This window comes from Carlito syrichta, unplaced genomic scaffold (genome assembly GCF_000164805.1).
Source record: "Carlito syrichta isolate Samal-C Ts95f unplaced genomic scaffold, Tarsius_syrichta-2.0.1 Scaffold302608, whole genome shotgun sequence".
NCBI lineage: Eukaryota > Metazoa > Chordata > Mammalia > Primates > Tarsiidae > Carlito > Carlito syrichta.
The window spans coordinates 303,735-324,517 of record NW_007246704.1 but is presented as its reverse complement, the minus strand read 5'-3'; the positions used below and the strand labels follow the sequence as shown (position 1 = coordinate 324,517).

At 43.0% G+C, this 20,783-nt stretch overlaps 1 protein-coding gene and 1 pseudogene across 2 annotated transcripts in view; one reads left to right on the top strand and one right to left on the bottom strand.

Moving 5' to 3' along the window:
• PAPD5 (poly(A) RNA polymerase D5, non-canonical) overlaps window positions 1-11,111 on the bottom strand; it is a 28,427-nt gene extending 17,316 nt beyond the window's left edge. For both annotated transcript variants that reach the window (XM_008057011.1, XM_008057012.1), the window contains exons 1-3: window positions 11,012-11,111; window positions 3,225-3,348; window positions 905-951 (exon numbers count right to left, since the gene is read on the bottom strand). In XM_008057011.1, the coding sequence (XP_008055202.1) occupies window positions 905-951; window positions 3,225-3,314 (137 nt within the window). In that variant the 5' untranslated portion in view covers window positions 3,315-3,348; window positions 11,012-11,111. The remainder of the gene's footprint in view (window positions 1-904; window positions 952-3,224; window positions 3,349-11,011) is intronic.
• Window positions 11,112-14,434: 3,323 nt separating this feature from the next.
• On the top strand, window positions 14,435-15,001 carry LOC103259337 (annotated as a pseudogene).
• The last annotated feature ends 5,782 nt before the right edge of the window (window positions 15,002-20,783 follow it).

Below are 20,783 nucleotides of genomic sequence, written 5' to 3'. Positions count from 1 at the left end.
ATTACAGGCTGAGCCACCGAGCCTGGCCAGAGTAGAGTTTTTAAACCTGAATTTCTGGGTCAGGATGCTAAAACCATAATTAGTAAATTGAGTTCTTAATTTAAAAGGGGGGCAGGGGCTGGGCATGGTGGCTCAAGCCTGTAATCCCAGCACTTTGGTTGGCTGAGGTGAAGGGACTGCCTGAGCCCATGGATTTGAGAACAGCCTGGGCAACTTAGCAAGGCCTCATCTCTACAATAAATCACAAAATTAGCCGGGCATGGTAGCACATACCTATAGTTTTGACTACTTGGAAGGCTGAGGAGGAAGGATCACCTGAGCCTAGGAGGTTGACACTGGGGTGTCTCTGAGTATGCCACCTGTACACCCGCCTGGGCAATGGAATGAGATTCCAACTCAAAAAAGTAAATAAATAAATAAAAGGCAGGGGGTGGGGGCAGGGAGAAAGGAAGGAGAGGGAAGGGTAAGGAAGGAGGGGGAAGGGGGGAAGGAAAGAGGAAGGGACAAGAGGGAGGAGGAGGGAGGGAGGCCTCAGCCACATACTCCAGATGATATGTAGCTCTATATAATCAGGCATTTTGCCATAGCAATACATTAACATTTGTGTTAATGGGTTAAATTATGGGGTAGAGAGTTCTTGGCCAGGTAGTCAATTTCTAACATTAGTAACTAATTGATTCCACTGCTTCATGCTCCTTGCCACTTCTTTCTGTACCATCTAGGTCTTGATAAGATGATCTGAAGTGATATTTCTACTTCAGCATAATTCAAATAAAACATCACTAAATACATTTTTGTTTTGTAAATGTAACTATTTTGTTTCTACTCTTACATATTCAATAGCCAAAATGAAAAAACCCTAGAAAAAAGTACAATCCCTTGAAAGCTTCAGAAGTATACTCACCTAGTAGGCAAATACAGGCCAGTTTTAAAACTTCCAAATATCTGAACCTGAAATAGAAAAAGTTATTACACTGAGGTATCAGATTTTATTATAGTCGCCAAGCTATGGGGAAATGCCAGGTTTTGCTACCCTCTCCTGGTACTTTTTAGTACTGCAAGAACATTCTTTTTTTCATGAAGTGCAAATTCTGTTTTCACAAGCCAACATTCAGAATATAATTGAAATTTATCAGGTTCAAATATGACACATAAACTAAAATACAGCTGTCCCTTGGTATCCAAAGGAGACTGGTTTCAGTTCCCCCTCTCCAAATCCAAGAATGCCCAAGTCCTTGGTATAAAATGACACAGTATTGGCATACAACATATAAAAATCCCTCCTTATACTTTAAGTCATCTTTAGAGTACTTACAATACCTAATGCCATGTAAAATGCTATGGAAAAACTTACTATACTGTATTTTTTATATGCATTATTTTTTATTGGTCTATTTTTATTCCCCCCCCCCTTTATGATCCTTGATTGGTTGGATATGGGGCATGGAGCTTGTGGACAAAAAGGGCAACCTAAGAAAACTTTCAAAAGGATCCATTCAGGTCACTAACGCTCCCTTGTAATACAGAGGCAAATCGTTAAGGATTGTTCCCTAAGAGGAGTCTTCTCACAGATCATGAAGTTAGGGTCAGACTACTTCAATTGCAGGCCAAGTGCTGGCCTAAGGTCAACTCCACAGAAAACACCAGGCACTGTCACCGTAACATCATGCAGCATACAACCCAACATACCCATCTCACCCTGTGGAAACAGTGGAACTCGGGCAGGTATGTGCACGTACGCAATTGTAATCCAGAAGAAACCATAAAAAAGCTCCAGCTTTCGGGTGATATGGATCCAAGAACCTAACCACAACCCCATGTTCCTCATATATAAAAAAATATGAGAATCCCCTACCTCAGAAGGATGAGGTTTAATTTAGACCAGGACTTCTCAGCCCTAGCACTGTGGCCATTTGTGATGGATAATTCTTTGGTGGGAAGAGCTATATCATTCCCAGGATGATGAGTGGCACTGACATCTCTACCCACTGGATGCAGCAGTGCTTCCACAATCATGACAATCAAAAATGTCTGCGGCATTGCCGAATGCCCCCTGGAGTGCAAAGTCACTCTCAGTTGAAAGCCACTAACTTAGATGACACTGGAGAAACCATACGGCGTGTGGTAGCTTTTCAATAAACAGCAGTGTCCTTCCCTCTTCCCTTTACCTCATCATATTCAAAACTTCTTTGTAGCTTCACACCTATAATACCAGCACTTTGGCAGGCAGAGGCAAGAGGATTGCCTGAGCCCACTGGTTCAAGACCAGCTTGGGTAATTTGGCAAGACCTCGTCTCTACAATTAATAAAAAAAAAAAAATTAGCTGGGCAAGGTGGCATGCACCTGTAGTTCCAGATACTTGGAAGGCTAAACCCAGCAGGTCAAGGCTGCAGTGACTGTGAGTGTGCCATTGCACTCCAGCCTGGGTGACAGAGTGAGACTCCTACTAAAAAACAAAACAAAACAAAAACCTTCTTTGTTTTGCCACCTGGACAAAAACCTTCCCTAGCTTTCCCTCCACCACTCTAGGACAGAGTCTAATACACAGTAATGGACTCTAATAAATAACTTCTTTGAATGTAAAAAATTGTAGAATAGACCCACAAAGGAGCCCTAAAAAGTGAAATATTAACTTAGTACCAATCCTGGGCAAACAGTTTGCTTACTGAGTGGGAGCTGTACTGGGAGACAAGGAGCTGGTCTGAGGGGAAAAGAAAAATAGCAGCTTCAAGAAAGGGATGAAAGAGACTCATGCCTCTGCCTGCATTAACCCGAGCAGATAACTTCAGGAGATGATTCCTACCTACCTGACATTTTCATTGAGTTATAAACAATTACATACACAATGCTTACACTGGCAGGTTGGAGCAAAATAGCAGTGAGACTCCCATATACCACCTCCCTTAATAGACCACTATAGCAAGGCTGTGTCTGTCGTTCTTCTCCTTATACTAATGACTCCTCAGTACAGTTTGTTTTCCATAGTTGCTATTAGCACTGCCCAAAAAAATTTTTAAGCAAATCATCTGATTCAATGAAAATAATCAAGAAGACCCACACTCTAAAGGCTGCAGAAAACTGTTTGCCTTTAAAATGTAATGAGCCTGCAGTTCTCCAGAAGCACTTTCAATCGCATTGGAGCACTGCATGGGAGAAAGTAACAGACCAGTCTCCTTCCAGGATGAGGAATACCCCGAGCACAGCCACCTTGGCAGGTACTCACGTCAGCACTGGGCCAAAGCTCCTTGATCACACTCTCGATCCTATTCACCACCTCCATCCGCATTTTCTCCTCCTCAGGCCTTGGAGACATGTATTCATAAAAATCACTGATCTCCTCATGCAGACTGAAGAAGAAGCAGAAAAGTTAACACAAGCAGGCCAACCTAATGAGAAATCACTATCTTATATAATCTTAAATAATTAAGTCTTACAAGATAATTCCACTGATGACTTTACAGTCATAGGTTTTTATCTTAATTTTAATGCTATAACTCATGCTAAGTTAAAATGGGGATACACCAAATTTAATCAAAAAAGTCAAAATAGTTAAATAAAATAATAAATTCCCTCTGCAGAACACTTGTTGGGAGCTGGTGATTAACGATTAAAAAAAACAAAACAAAACCATGGGGCCTGGTCTCTGCCTTCCCACTTCTGACCCAATAGACATAACACAAGAAGATATCGAATCTAGGTGACGCAGGCAAAGCTTTCTGGCAGTGAGGACTGACCCTCCTACCTCTTGGGAATCCATTTCTCACAGTGAGCACACAGTACACTTTTCATAACATTTGCTTAGTGAGTTGTCAAATGAACAAGCTGGCCAGTGAACACCAGCAGAGTCTTGAAAAGAATGGCTGGCAGACAAGGGATCCATGAAGGAGCCGAAGACTTCCAGAGACCAGGAAGAACGAGGCAACCAGCCAGCTGCATGAATTGTGACAGGCGAAAGAGTAGGAGAAGCATCTGGAAAGGATGGCAGGCCCCGGTAGAAGGCAGGCTTTGAATGGCGAGCTAAGAAGTTCAGGTTTTCCCTTGTGGTCACAGGGAGCTATTTAAATGTTTCTAACAGGGTCTAGGGTGAGACCAACTTCAAAAGCAGCATTTTAAGAAGATTAAACTGGAACTGTGCAAACAATGGATCAGCAAAGGGATCAGACTGGTTGCAGGAAGAACAGGTCCTAAATCAATGAGCTGCAGCAGGCCTGGATGAAGGCCTGGAGAATGGTGGTAAAAAGGAATGGGCTCCAGGAACATCATACACACAGACACACACACACAGTGGCCAGGTGCAGACCAGCAAGAAGCTGGAGGACTAAGGAGTTTTCCAGGGCTGAAGCCTGAGGGAATGGTCAGGATAAAAAAACAAAGTCACTGGACTGGGCAATGATTTGAATGCAGTCAACACTGTAGGACAATACTGTAGGACAGAGAAGATGAAAGCAGCGCTTCGAAGCTGGTAAGACTGCCTGAGAAGGGAAAGTGAAAGGACATGGAAGGAAACGTAAAAAGGAGTATGATAGAAGTGGTCTGCTCCACTTCTCTTGAGCACTGATCACTCGTGAGGCCGAGGTTCCATGTCAGGGAGGAAGGCTGGAGTGAGGCGATCTCGGGGTTCCCACAGCCTCTCCTGAATGGGACAAACCAAGAGGCCAAGACAAAGATGCTTGGAGCAATGGGTGTCAAGTGTCATGGGAGCACAGGGAGCAGGGAGCTGGACACTTTAACAGAGCCTTGAAGGAAAAGTGTGCCTGCATCTGCACAGAAGCTGGAAACGCTGGGACACCAAAAGTAGTCTCAGGGAAGGAATCCCCATTCCTGCTGGCTACAATTTGCTACATGAAACTCTGGAAACTTTGGGAATATGACTGATGAGCAATCAATAATTCCTGCCTCTTCTGATGTTTTTAGACTGAGTCAAAAAACTCGAGTTCTAGACTCAGGCTCTGCCTGAGGCTAGCTGCATTCCCTCTGACAAGTGACTGGCACTTTCAGGCCTCAGTGTGCCCAGGCACAACATAGAGGCTGGCAAGTATATGTCTCCCAGGCCCTAAGTTTCAAGACCTGGGCCTTTGGTAAAGGATGCTTTATGATGGCATTCTGCCTGTTTGCTGTGCGACACTGCAAAAGTGGGTTGTAAACCCCAGAGAGGCCAGAAGACATCCCAGTGGAATTGTTTTCCTTCTTAGGATCTTCACCTTCTCTTTGGGGTTTTTTAAGCTCCCCAGATCTAAACCCATTCTCTAAGGTTACCTATGTCCTTCTGCTTCTTACAGGCAACAGCTAAAAGGAAACAGCTGCTAGAGAGTTTCCAGCTTGCCTTGCTCTTCTGCACAGGCCTGTTGGCAAGGATGAGGGCCACGAATACACAGCAAAACAAATGGATTGCTTCTCAGCTCACTTGCATAGTTGGCTAGGAATGATCAGAGTTCATTTGCAGCTCTAAAATAGATGTCTAACAGAAAAACTTCATTCTGACCAATGAGGGGGGTACCGCTGAAATTTGACTGCATCTACTATAAAGGCCCTTTATATATTTTATAATTCAAATAAAGGCAAAAATATATTTAGCCCATCTGCCAGTCAATCTTTAAGAATAAGAAATTGACTAGGAACTCATTCTCTAGGCCAGGCATGGTGGCACTAAACATTACTGGAATGCCTCTGTTCAAGGCATTAGGAGGAACTGGTTCATCAAACATGATCCTTACCCTGAGTCATTTCCATCTAGAAATGAAGGAAACACTCATTTAAAGTAGTTTTGTGGGGAGACAGTCCACAGAATGGGAAGAATGTTTGCCAACTATATATCTGACAAAGGCCTAACATACAGAATCTACAAGGAACTCAAACGCGCCAAAAGAAAAGAAACAAACAGCCCCATTCAAAAATGGGCAAAAGACATGTATAGACACTTCTCAAAAGAAGATATATGGGCAGCCAACAGACACATGAAAAAGTGCTCAGCCTCACTAATCATCAGAGAAATGCAAATCAAAACCACATTGAGATACCACCTAACCCCAGTAAGAATGGCCATCATTAATAAAACAACCACAGATGCTGGCAAGGATGCGGAGAAAAAGGAACACTTCTACACTGCTGGTGGGAATGCAAACTAGTGCAAACTCTTTGACCTTCCATGTGATCCAGCAAACCCCCTGTAGGGAATATTCCCAGAGGAACTCAAATCATTCTACAAAAAAGATACCTGCTCACGCATGTTTGTTGCAGCTCTATTCACAATAGCAAAAGCATGGAACCAACCATGCTGCACATCGAAGGTGGACTGGATTAAAAAATGTGACACACATACACAATGGAATATTATACAGCCATAAAGAAGGACAAACATATGAACTTTTCAGCAACGTGGATGGATTTAGAGTCTATCATACTCAGTCATCTATCACAGAAACAAAGAACAGAGTTCCATATGTTCTCATTCATAAGCAGACCTTGAACAATTATCATAACACTATAAGAAAGGGATTGGCAGTAGTGGGAAACTGTCAGGGGAGGAGGGATGGGATTGGCAGTTGAGGGGAAACTACCAGGGAAGGGAGGGACACACCTCAACAAGGGTACCTGCATAATGAACATTTGTATACCTAACCCTGAATTGTACCCCACATCTTTAAAATAAAATTTTTAAATTAGAAAAAAAATAAAATAAAATAAAGTAGTTTTGTGGTGTGTGCAGTATGCATGTTCTAATACTGTTCCGCCATACGCAGGTTCCATTTGAATGATCCAGAGCTTTCCAATGATCAGAATGGACTGGGTTGCCTTGCAGGGCAGAGAAGTCCCCATCATTACAAGCATAAATAACCTAAATGACTATGAGGCAAACAAAGGTCCCATAAAAGAGATTTCTGAAGTTAGTGGGAAGTTGGAGAAGATTCTGAAATTCACTTTCAATGCTGGAATTCTAGGCTTCTATTTAGCAAATTAATTTGGGGAAATTATTATAGGTTTATAAGACAATTTCTTTTTTTAAAAGTCAAGGTCTTACTCTGTTGCTCAGGCTGGAGTACAGCGGCATGATCATGACAATCATGTTTCACTGCAGCCTTAACCTCCTGGGCTCAGACAATCCTTCTGCCTCAGCATCGAGATGGGACTATAGGCACCCACCAACACACCTGGCTAATTTTTCTGACTTTTTTTGTAGAGACGAGGTTTCACTATGTTGCCCAGGCAGATCTCAAACTCCTGGGTTCAAGCAATCCACCTGCCTCAGCCTCCTAAAGTGCTGGGGTTACAGGCGTGAGGCACTGTGCCCAGTTTATAAAACAAGATCTTAAAACAAGACTACCCTAAACAGGTAGTAGTCCATGACACCTCTTCCTATTGAAGGAAAAACAGTTCTATAGGTATTATATTTCTCTGATTGGTGTATATCTGCAATGATGGAAGGGGGAAAGAGAAATAAGGAAAAAAGGAGGACTACTAAAACAAAATTTGAACAATAGAAATAGGAGACCCCATTTCTGCCAGGACCATCTTCTCATCCACACCAAACACAAACATCCCTCTCTCACCTGTAGGTAACTAGCTGCCCCGCATAGTGACAGAACACACCAGTACACGTTGGGAAGTGACTGCAAGCCCAGCACAGGGTGCATAATGAGTTTCTGTTGGGACCTGATTCATGCTTCCTAGCTGCATGTGAGTGTAAAATGCTTAGAAAACACCTAGGTAAAAAATACAGGTACATTCGGGAAAGAAACTGCAAGTACAGATTTTTTTTTTTTTTTTTGAGTTGGAGTCTCACTCCGTCACTCAGACTAGAGTACAGTGGCACACTCACAGCCATCCCAATGTCAACCCACTGGGCTCAGGCAGTCCTTCCACCTCAGCCTTCCAAGTAGCTGGAACTACAGGTGCACACTATCACACCCAGCTAATTTTTTTATTTATTTTAAAGATGAGGTCTCACCAAGTTACCCAGGCTGGTCTCCAACCTGTGGGCTCAGGCAATCCTCTCACCTCAGCCTCCCAAAGTGCTGGGATTATAGGCTTGAGCCACCATGGCTGTAAGTATAGATTTTAAGATAATTCTGGGGGCGGGTGTGACAGCTCACGCCTATAATCCCTGCACTTTGGGAAGCCGAGGTGAGAGAATTGTCTGAGCCCACGGGTTTGAGACCAGCCTGGGCAACTTGGTGAGACCTCATCTCTACAGTAAATCAAAAAAATTAGCCAGGTGTGGTGGCTCACACCTGTAGTTCCAGCTACTCGGAAGGCTGAGGCAGAAGCCCAGTAGGTTGAGGCTGCAGTGGCCGTAAGCACGCCACTGCACTCCAGCCTGGGTGACAGAGTGAGACTCTGACTAAAAAAAAAAAAAAAAAAGATAATTCTGACAGGCTCTATCCCTGTGCACCATATAATTTTACTGACATTGTGACTTGCAATGTAGGTGCTTAAAAAATGCTAAAGGACCTACATTCCGATTTTGGAGTGCCCACGACATGCCTGGTGTATGTTTGAACATGGTGAACACCTGAGGAATACTGTAGGCTTCCTTTCACATGTTAAAGTCACTTTATGCCTCTGAAAGCATCTGATGCACAGAGAAAACGTAATACCATTCTTTAGTAGGTACTGTTGAACACCACACACCCAGCCTTAGAGTTTTTTGTGTGAAATTATGAAATACAACACTTCTGCGATCTGAACTCACAATGACTAACATATAGTGCCCTCTATTAGGATAGCAATGTTTTCTTTCTAAAAGGAAAAATAAACAAGAAAACCCACCACTCTTTGCTTATAAAAGAAATATAATATAAAAACAATATGATGAAAGAAATGCCACTATACAACTGGAAAGATGCCAAAAAAAAAGAGAGAAGTGAAACTAATTGGCTGAAGTAAAATACACATTAATCTCAGAATTATTTAAAAAAATGTAATGTGACAAAGAGAAGATGTTCCAAAAAGTTTCCATGTTTTAAAATAAGTACAATTCACAAATAATTTAGGTCAAAATAGAGACATTTAAAAAATCACTTTTGTTCTGACAAAAGCCCTGCTACAACGGAGAAATGCTGGTCTCTCAAAATTTTATGAAAGCCCATCATGGTGGGAGGCATAAAGACCTGACCCGCAAAGGCTCCTTTTCTTTGGCTGTAAAAGGGAAGAACTTACTTTACATCCTTTCAGCTAGGCCACCCTGGACGGGAGGTAGGTTGCTTAAGAGTTCCACATCCTCAAAACCAGAGGCAAGATAGTACCTACCCCCCTATGCCTCCCAGGTCAAGGCAGGCGGAAGACCCACCATGGGCCCCCCTGCTCAACACTGTCCTCTGCAGTTCATCCAAGCATCTGTTTAGGGAGTGACATTGCTCCCTGGGAGATACCTGCCCAACATTAACCGGCCCCCCAACCCCCACCCATCCCACATAGAACAGGATCTGTTTACCACACTGTTAAAAGTGATTAAATTTGTGGGGGGGGGTGATTTTTTAAAAATGTATACACCTATATAGTCTACCTTTTAGAAATGATAACATATCAATTACCATTGTATATTTTTAATACAAGAAAAAATATTCATTAGAGAAAACTAACACGCCAAAGCAGAAAGATTCAACTAACAATCAATCCTGAAGAACAAATGGTTCCACATCTTGAAAGTGGGCAGCCTGGGCAACTGTGGAAGGGACTCAGTGGTTGGCCCATGGGCAATACTGAAAACAAGAGGTCAGAAAGACCCCCAAGCCCAGTAACAGGACACATGCAGTAACAGAACACATCAGTACACACTGGGAAGTGACTGCAAGCCCAGTGCAGGATGCATAATGAGTTTCTGTTGGGACCTGACTCATGCTTCCTAGCAAGTTATACACTCTGATGTATGCATATGCAAGACAAATTTCTGGAAGGATACACACCAACTGTTGGCAGGGCTTTTCTCTGGGGTAGTACCAGGTCTGAGGTGGCAGGGATTTATACTCTTTTGTATTATTTGATTTTTCTCAGACCTGCATAGGCATCAAGAGAAGTGACTCAAGACCCTGGGGCAATGGCAGTGTGATCTGAGTGACATCTTCAGGAGGCTGCAGAATTGATCTTTAACAGGAAACTGTCATGCACATACCCAGCCTCCTGTACTTCCAGCTATCAGCCAGATACCTCAGAGATGACACCTCAAGATGTCACCTCCAGCTCGACAAGTCCAAAACAAAATTCCCTGTCATCCCCCTAAATCTACTCCTACTGGTTTGTATTCCTTCCCCAAGTTATTGTTTCCCTAGATGGAAACTTCAGTCTTCCTCAGTTCACCCTTCTTCGTCCTCTGGAATAAGGGGTCTCCAAATCATTCTCTACCAAAAGCCAAAACAAACACTCCAAATCAGACCTCACCCCTCCATCGTCCCTGTTCCTGCTCTGAGTTCAAGTCCTTTTTTCTCAGTAGAACACAGCGGCAGACTAAAAAATGTCTCCCTGTCACTGGTCTAGACCAACCTGCTGAGCATGGGGTCCCCTCCCTCAGCCTATCTGTATCACCTCCACATTTCTTGGTGGAGTACTGCCTCACTTCTGGCCTCTCTTTCAACTCCTCTTCTCCCAGGACAGTCCCACAGAACTGGGTCGGAACATGCCATGCCTCTTCAGGAATGGGCCTTGCACAGGCAGGCCCTGCCTGGAATACCCACTTACTCAGCCTCGGAGAGCTCAAATATCACCTCCCCTGGAAAATTCCCTGAAACAGAATGACCTGAGAGGCTCCTGCAGTGCTCGTGGAGCAAGGAAGGCCAGGCCAGCCTTCCCAGTCAGTACCAGCGATCACATGCCTACAGGTGTCCCCACTCAGACTCAACTCTTCATGCTTCAGCAGTTTGTGCCCACACCAAGGGTTAGCACAGAGAAGCACAGCCTTAGAAAGGGACTCTCTGCTCATGAGGGACATCTACCCACACCCATGTCCACACGGTCACAAAAAGGAGACAACATTCCTTAAATGAGTTCCACACCAGGATTGAGGAAAACGATGCACACACACTGTGAGTGAGAGCTGACAGAGCAAGAAAGGAGGGCGTTTGGTCCGAGAACTGTTGAGGTCCTTTGTAGTCAAAGGAGGCAATGCCACGTTTCAGCAGAGAGACTCAGGAAGCAAGTCTGCATGTGCACAGACAGGGCTAGAAGAAAACATCCACAGGGAACCTGTCATTATCCTTAAAAAGTCAAGACTTCGAATATGAAATGCCCCAGTGGCTTTTATTATAAGGTTTAAAATATGAAATGTACGATGTGTCTAACTTTCTACAGTATGAGGAGGATACACGGTCACTTGAAAAAAACCAGGTCTAAATAGGAAGATCTCAGTTCCAAAGTTGCAAGAAAAAAGCCCTCTCTCTTTCTTCTATTCATGGACAAGAAATGTATTTACTCCCCCCAAATAATTCTCACTATATCCCAAGGTTTAAAAAAACAAGGGAGAGAGAAAATACAAACATCAATGTAAGATTAATTAAAAGGAAAAAGAGAGCACCCACATATCTTCCTTTAAAGAACACTGCAGGTATTTACAAATTATTCACAGTTAAGGAATGCTGTATTTGCTGTGTTAACTCCTCCTTGGTCAGGACACGAGAGTAAAAGCAGAGAACGGATCCTTGTCTGTGTGTTCTAAATTACATAGCTTTCATTTTTTTCTTCCTTTAAGAGGTGCTCGTACCTGCTTTCCTAGAAATGAGAGCATTCCTTGTGAATGCCATCTCCAGCTGCACTCAATTTCTGGACTATGGTTTTTAGGCCAATGTTTCCGAAGGATGGTTTTCAGCTGACATCCTCTCATCCCTTCCTCCTCTCAATGAAGAGAGATCATGAAAACCAACTGATTCTTCTCCAGGCCTCTTTTGCCGCCCAATCTGGCCACTACTTCAACCGATTTATAAGGAAAAGAGAAAAGAAAGCGTTACCAAAGAGTTCCTTTCTCTAACTCTTGTCGACAATTCTTTCCCTTTCCAATAAAAATTCTGAACTCTCCCAAGCACTGTTAAGTCGCCCTGACCACACCTGGGTCAAGTCAGAAAGCCTACAGAAGAAAGGGTATTCCCCAATTAGGATCAAACACCTTTAAACAAGAGCCTCATTAACAAATTTACTCCACAAATGGAAGGCTCTCAAATATCTGAGTAAAACACACAAATGCCAGTAAGAAGTGTGTTATATTCTTAAATATAATAATGACATATGGATGTGTTTAACCCACACAATCCTAATACCAAAACTTCATTTTTATGTATTTATTTTATTTACATGTATTTGGTGGAGGGACTGGTGTTTAAGAATAGTCACTGCACTGTAAATATACAACCACGTGTAACATCTTTCCCTATGTTAGAGTACAGGTAAAAGAAGTAAAGAACTGCCAGGCATGGTGGCTCACGCCTGTAATCGTAGCACTTTGGGAGGTAGAGGCAAGAAGATTGCCTGAATCCAGGGGGTCAAGATCAGCCTGGGCAACTTGACGATACCTCGTCTCTACAATAAATCAAAAAATTAGCCTGGCATTGTAGCACACGCCTGTAGTTCCAGCTACTTGGAAGGCTGAGGTGGCAGGATCGCTTTGAGCCCAGCAGGTTGAGACTGTGGTGGCCATGAGTGTGCCACTGCACTCCACTCCAGCCTCAGCAACAGAGACTCCTACTTAAAAAAAAAAAAAAAAAAAAAGAAGCACAGAACCACCATCGGGATTCACTTTCAAGGACCTCTACACATGAAAATCTCAATATCCAAAACATATTAGACTGATTATTTGCTTAATAAATAATTTATGTTAAAGAGAACAAGCTCTAAATGCATATTCAAGATATCTTAACTATTAATAGTGATTACCTTGGATAATAGAACTGGGAACAAGACTAATTTAGAGAAAAGCTTACATAGGCCAAGTGCAGAGGCTCACACCCATAATCCTAGCACTTTGAGAGGCCAAAGAGAGAGGACTGCTTGAGGAGTTCAAGACCATCCTGGGCAATTTAATATTTTTCTACATTGTTGAAATCTTTTGGATAAGTGCTGGTATTATTTAAGGAATTTTTAAAAGAAAAAAAAAAACAGGTCAGGTGTGGTGGTTCATGCCTGCAATCCCAGCACTTTGGGAGGCCAAGAAGAGAGGACTACTTGAGCCCAGGAGTTTGAGATCAGTCTAGGAAACACAGCAAGACTTCACCTCTACAAAAATATAAAAAACTGGTCAGGCATGGTGGTGCGTCCATGTAGTCCCAGCTACTCAGAAGGTTGAGGGAGGATTCCTTGAGCACTAAAGTTCAAGGTTGCAGTAAGCTGTGATTGTGCCACTGCACTCCAGCCTGACTGACAGAGTGAGACTCAGACTCAAAAAAGGAAAAACAATAGAAGACTGGAATTATCAACAACTGCACCCCCTTTTCCTCCCATTGCACAAATGAAACCAACTCCAAAAAAGAATCCGAGCTGGAGAGAGACAGAGCAACTGAGCCACCTCTGGAGTCCCTGAAGCAACTATCACCCAGAGCATCGCTGGTACTTGGAAAAACAAATGCCTTAGTCTGGTTTTTGCTTAAGCCGTAAGCCGTTATGAGGTAAAGAACCTTGCCCTGAAAGCCTTCTGATTCGCACGCCTTTGATTATCTATACTCTCGTGTATAATTATTGTGTATGTATGATATTAGGCTCTCTTTTCAGATCTACGGGTATTTCTGTCTATTCTAGGGCTCAAATTACCCTTTAAAATTCTTGTATAGATCCATAAATAGTTGATAGTACAAAACCAATTGTTTCCCAAATTTATCTTTAGTTTTCAAAAATATTCTTGTCTATTTCTGTCTGTTTATTCTTCCAGATGTGCTTCAGAATCATTTTAACAGGCTACACATTCAGCATACAAAAACAAACAAACAAAAAAGTTACTTTCCCAATCATTCCCCCCAAAATTCAGTGGGATTTTTATTTAAATTACATTAATGAGAACAGGAGCCATGGCTCATGGGTGTAATCCCAGCACTTTGGCAGGAGGACTGCCTGACCCCAGGAGTTCAAGACCAGCCTGGGCAACCCAGCAAGACACTGTCTATCAAAAAAAAATTTTAAATTTAAAAAAAAGAAAAGCCAGACGTGGTGGCATGTGTCTGTAGTCCCAGCTACTGGGGAGTCTGAGGTAGGACTACCTGTCACCCAGGCTGTGGTGAGCTGTGATCATGCCACTGCACTCCAGCCTGGGCAACTGACTCAAAAAAAAAATTATATTAATTAACAAATAAATGAGTTGATACAACATCTTCAAGTTTTTTATGCTACCCACTGTAAATTCTCTTTCTTCACCTTGGTAGCTTTGTTTCTAAATAATGTCGGGGTTTTGATGCTCTAGTAAGTGAACCTTTTGTTTCTTTTTTAAGAGTTTATTTTCTGCTTTTTCAGTTTTTGGCTCCACGGAGGCCAAGGTGCAATTTTCTTCGATCTTCCCGAATCCAGGTTCATCCGACACCAGCTGCCTCCACGATGCCACCCAAGTTCGACCCCAATGAGATCAAAGTCATGTACTTGAGGTGCACTGGGGGTGAGGTCGGCACCACATCTGCGCTGGCCCCCAAGATCGGCCCCCGGGGTCTGTCTCCAAAAAAGGTTGGTGATGACATCGCCAAGGTAACCGGTGACTGGAAAGGTCTGAGGAGTACAGTGAAACTGACCATTCAGAACAGACAGGTCCAGACTGAGGTGGTACCTTCTGCCTCTGCCCTGATCATCAAAGACCTCAAGGAACCACCAAGAGACAGAAAGAAACAGAAGAACATTAAACACAGTGGGAGCATCACTTTTGATGAGATTGCCAGCACTGCCTGACAAATGAAACACTGGTCTCTAGCTAGAGAACTCTCTGGGACCATTAAAGAGATTCTGGAGACTGCTCAGTCTGTGGGCTGCAATGTTGATGGCTGCCACTCCCATGGCATCATAGATGACATCAACAGTGACACAGTGGAATGCCGGTTAGTTAAGAAGTAAAAAGGAAATATATTTCAACAAAAGGTCATTGACAACTAAAAATAATAATAATAAAGATTATATTTTCTGACTGTTATATAGAAAAGCTATTGACTTCTGTATATTTATTTTATGACCCAACATACAATTTTCTTGCCCTACCACTATGGGTAGAATGACTAAGATACGGTCAAATAATACTGGTGAGGGTAGGCATCCTCATCTTGTTCATTCAATGGGAAGTGTCTCCAGTGTGTCACATAATGTACGTTGGTTTCAAAGCACCGCTCTTTATCAGATTAAGGAAGTATCTATATATTCCTAATTTACTATAGTTGTCATCTCTCTCTTTCAGAGACAGGGTCTCACTCTGTCACCCAAGCTGGAGTGCAGTGGCACAATCAGAGCTCACTGCATCCTTGAACTCCTCGGCTAAAGTGATCCTCCCACCTCAGTCTCCAGAGTAGCTGGGGCTATAGTTGTACTCTTTCTAACAGACACGTTTCATTTGAGACTTCGCTCAACAGTGATTTTCAACAATAATTTGTTATGATTTCTGTTATACAAGAATAAACTTAATAATGGTAGCCTCTACCTTTATGATGGCAATGATGTTAATGATGATGATAATGAAGAAGAAACTAAAAGCTACATCTCTTGAGTATGTGGCTTTCCTATAAACAAATTTTACAAATAAGCCACTAATACTGCAGTAACAACAAAAATGTTTTAAGTCAAACAAAAGCAAATCAACTATTTTTTCACATTCACAATTAGGTCACCTTCTTAACCTAATAAATAGCAAACAAAACAATACATCTAATATTGTCATGGGACAGCCATCTAGCAGATCACAAGAAGACAATTTCTGGATATGCATAAAATTTAAAACACTGAAGATTGTCTATAATTCTGTGAGTATAAAAATTATCTTGCTGGGCGCGGTGGCTCACACCTGTAATCTCAGCACTTTGGGAGGCTGAAGTGAGAGGATTGCCTGAGCCCATGGGTTTGAGACCAGGCTGGGCAACTTGGTAAGACCTCATCTCTACAATAAATCAAAAAATTAGCCAGGCATGGTGGCTCGTGCCTGTAGTTACAGCTATTTGGAAGGCTGAGGTGGAAGGATCGCCTGAGCCCATCACATCGAGGCTGTAGTAGCCAGGAGTGTGCCACTGCCCTCCAGCCTTGGTGACAGAGTGAAACTCCAACTCAAAAAAAAAAAAAAAAATTATCTGAACTGTGTACTGTTTCACCTGGTTAAATCTCTCAGACCAAATTTATTTTAGATACATGTCTTGTTTATCACCTAACTTCTCTTAAAAAATGTGCTGTCTCAGGCCGGGAGTGATGGCTCAAGCCTATAATCCCTTTGGGAGGCCAAGGCAAGAGGATTGCCTAAGCTCAGGGGTTCAAGATCAGCCTGGGCAAACTGATGAGACCTAATCTCTACAATAAATCAAAAAATAAACGGGGCGTGGTATCATGTGCCTGTAGTTCCAGCTACTTGAAAGGCTGAGGCGGAAGGATCACCCGAGCCCAGAAAGTCAAGGCTGCAGTGGCCGTGAGCATGCTACTGCACTCCAGCCTGGGCAACAGAGTGAGACTCTGACTAAAAACAAAAAAAATGTGCTGTCTCCAGAAGCAGACACATCTATGTACGATGTACTGTGAAGTTCTTCTACAATAACTATTTCTTTCACTCCCAGGCAAGGCCTACAATGATTACTATTCCTGGAGTATTTCTGCTATAACTAGAGTAGGCAATACAGCACTATATCAAAACAATGCTTACTCATCAAACTTGTACAGGCTCCCACTAAAGTCATCCTTATTCCTGAATATAAGATCTTTAAGACCTATGAGCAAAGTGAAAGATCTACTGGACAACTCACTAAACTTTAAAATAGACATGTATATTTTTAATACATATATATGTACACATTTTTGGAAGCCATGTGAATGCTTTGGTAATTTTTTTTTTGAGTTGGAATCTCACTCTATTGCCCAGGTTGGAGTGCAATAGCATGCTCATAACCACCACAGCTTCGACCTGCTGGGCTCAGGTGATCCTTCTGCCTCATCCTTCCAAGTAGCTGGAGTCATAGGTGTGTGCCACTACACCTGACTAACTTTTTGATTTATTGTAGAGATGCGGTCTCGCCAAGTTGCCCAGACTGGTCTTGAACTTGTTTGCTCAGGCCATCCTCTCACCTAGGCCTCCCAAAGTGCTGGGATTATAGGCATGAGCCACCGCGCCCGGCCTATGCTTTGATAATTTTAAAGAGGCCCTATAATTTGTTTCACTAACAGAAAATTAAATCTGTAAGTATTATAAAACCTTCCGACCAGGCTCGGTGGCTCAGCCTGTAATCCCAGTATGTTGGGAGGCCGAGGCGAGTGTATTGCCTGAGCACGCGGGTTCGAGACCCGCCTGGGCAACTTGGCAAGACCTCGTCTCTACAATAAATAAAAAATGAGCTGGGCGAGGTAGCACGTGCCTGTAGTTCCAGTTACTTGAAAGGCTGAGGCGGAAAGATCACTGGAGCCCAGCAGGTCGAGGATGTGGTGACCAGGAATGTGCCACTGCACTCCTGTCTGGGTGACAGAGTGAGACTCCAACTAAAAAAACAAAAAAACAAAAAACCTTCCTTTCTATGTGCTAAAACTTTAATAATAATACACATCTGCTATCACTAAGCCAGACATAATCTAGAGTTCTCCTTTTCCCCCATAACTCAGGGTCATCGTTAAGCATACGCATAACAGTCCAGTATCATTCCAAGCAGTTTGGGGTCTATAAATAAATATGGCCGCTGCTGTCTGCTCATTCTTACTATGCGATTCTGACTTCCTCCCCTTGTCTCTTTCAGCTTCTATCCCGCTTAACACAATCATTAAAGGAAAGTAAACTCAGAGTCATAAGGTTTCTCCAAAAGAATCATGTTCATGCTGCCAGTGGAGGCTTTGAAAGCGATATGGCTGTGTCAAGAGTGCTTTCCACACCTCCTTAGTTATTCTGGGGAGGGGGCCTCACCTGGATAAAACATTTCACTTCTTCATGGTACTTCATATTTTTTCAAGAGCTCTTACCAAGCCGGGTGCTGTGGCTCACGTCTGTAATCCCAGCACTTTAGGAGGCAGAGGTGAGAGGATTGCCTGAGCCCACAGGTTCGAGTCCTGCCTGAGCCCATAGGTTCGAGTCCAGCCTGAGCAACATGGCGAGATCTCGTCTCTACAACAAATCAGCCAGGCACAGTGGCGCATGCCTGTGGTTCCAGTCACTTGTAAGGCTGAGGTGGAAGGATCACCTGAGTCCAGCAGGTTGAGGTTGCAGTGGCTGTGAGCGTGCTCCTGCGCTCCAGCCTAAGCCTGGGCGACAGAGTGAGACTCTGACTCAAAAAAAAAAGAGCTCTTACCTATCTGTGACTCAGTCATCTACAATATTCTGTTAGGCAGACAAGGCAGAAGTTAACTTCTAATTAAAATAATTTGTATGGGAAACAACTGATTTCCCTAAGATCATATTAAAAAATCAATGACAGAACTAAATTTGAAAAAAACAAATTTCCTCACTTAAAAACACTAACCATTGGAACCACAGAAGTGGGATTCAAATCCTGGTAGCTTAGTGACCTTTCAAAAGTTCCCAACATTCCTCATTCTCAGTCTCCACACCTGTAAAGCAGGGATGCTAAGGTCTGCTCTGCCCCCTGGAGGCACAGAAGCTATCGCCTGCCTCTCTGCCTGTGGCCCTTTGCCTGAAACAAAAAGCTAACTCCAGTTAACATCCACTAATTGCTCTCTACCAGACGTCAGCCAACCGCACCCAAAGGCCAAACCCAGCCCACCTCCAGTCTTTTGTACAGCTTGCAAACTAATACTGTCTTTACATTTTAATTTTTTTTTTAATTTTTTATAGCGACAAGGTCTTGCTTGTTGCCCTGGTCTTGAACTCCTGGCCTCAAGTGATCCTCCCACATTTTAATTTTTTAAAAATTTTTTTATAGCGACAAGGTCTTGCTTATTGCCCTGGTCTTGAACTCCTGGCCTCAAGTGATCCTCCCAAAGTGTTCCGATTACAGGCATGACCCACTGCACCCAGTCTGTTTTTACACTGTAAATGTTTGAAAAGAAGAATTATACTGGGGACACATGAAAATTATATGCAGTTCAAATTACAGTGTACATAAATAGTTTTATTGGAATAGAGCCATGTGCATTCATTTACATATTGCCAATGGCTGCTTTCTCAGTGGTAGTTGAGTCAGAGATCATAGAACCAAAAAAGCTTAAAATAACTACTATCTTTAAAGAAAAAGTTTGCTGACCCCTCTTTACATGCAAGTTCCATGATATATTCAAAAATAACTTCATAGAGCAAGTCTCCCATGTTATATCATGTATTTCTCTGCAGTACCTTGTACATTATTTGGGATTAAGTCAATCTATAGAAGGCTGGGCATGGTGGCTCATGCCTGTAATCCCAGCATTTTGGGAGGCTGAGGTAGGAGGATCACTTGAGCCCCAAAGTTTGAGGCTACAGTAAGCTATGCAATCAGCCACTGCACTCCAGCCTGGTCATAGAGCAAGACTCCATCTCAAAAATATCTATAGATACAACCATTATATACCTATAATAAGTTTAAACAAATTTTTTTTTTGAGTTAGAGTATTACTTCGTCGCCCAGGCTGGAGTGCAGTGGCACGCTCACGGCCAACCCAGCGTCAACCTGCTGGGCTCAGGCGATTCTTCCGCCTCAGCCTTCCAAATAGCCGGAACTACAGGCACGCACTACTACCATGCCTGGCTAATTTATTTTTATTTATTGTAGAGATGAGGTCTCACCAAGTTGCCCAGGCTGTTCTTGAATCCATGGGCTCAGGCAATCCTCTCACCTCAGCCTCCCAAAGTGCTGGGATTACAGGCTTGAGCCACCGTGCCCGGTCAAATTTTTAAAAGAAATCTACAGAAATCTCAAGATTTAAAGTTTTCAGAGGTACTGTAGTACAAATTGTCTCAACATCTTCCACGTTCCCATCCCAGTTCATATCAAAGTCAGTTAAGAAGATCATACTTATTAATGATATTTTTAAAAGGCTTGGTGTTAACTGCTGAGTGCTCAGTTATATACAAACATTTAAAATTATTTTTAACTCCAGGGTAGTGAGAGCAGATCTGTTGTCTTGGGATGCCATGGTTTTCTGTACTGGGCTCTGGAGTCCCTTTATTCATGCAAGCAGAGCACTCAGTCATCACTGTTCAGCCCCATGGGGAAACCGAGGGCCCTGGGGAATACCCTATCCCACAGCACTCCTCGCTGCTAAACGAGAATGGGGTGAGTAAGATGGGCTCCCCATATTGCCAGCCATCGAGGGACAGAAGAAAAAGGTGCTCACTGTGGGGCATGATGCCTGGCTCCTGAATCACTTCTAGGTTCTCCCAACAATGTGACCCTTATTGAGAAAAATGGGAACTCTCTGGGGACCCGAATTAACACACCCATCTCCATCAGCCTGTGCCAGAGGAAGGAGAGTCTCCCAGGGCGCTGACTATTGCTTAGAACTTTGTGTGACAGTGTCCAGGCCACTGGCAACAAGTGGGCTCGGGAGTGACACAGTCCAAGAACCATACCTCTGCTACAGGAGACTTGGGAGCCACGGGGCTGCTCCCTTCATACTGGGTCACAGTGTCCTGTGAGAAAATAAACATTTCCATGTAAAAGTAAATAAATGAAATTATATATATATATATATTTTTTTTTTTTTTTTTTTGAGTTGGCATCTCTCACCCAGATTGGAG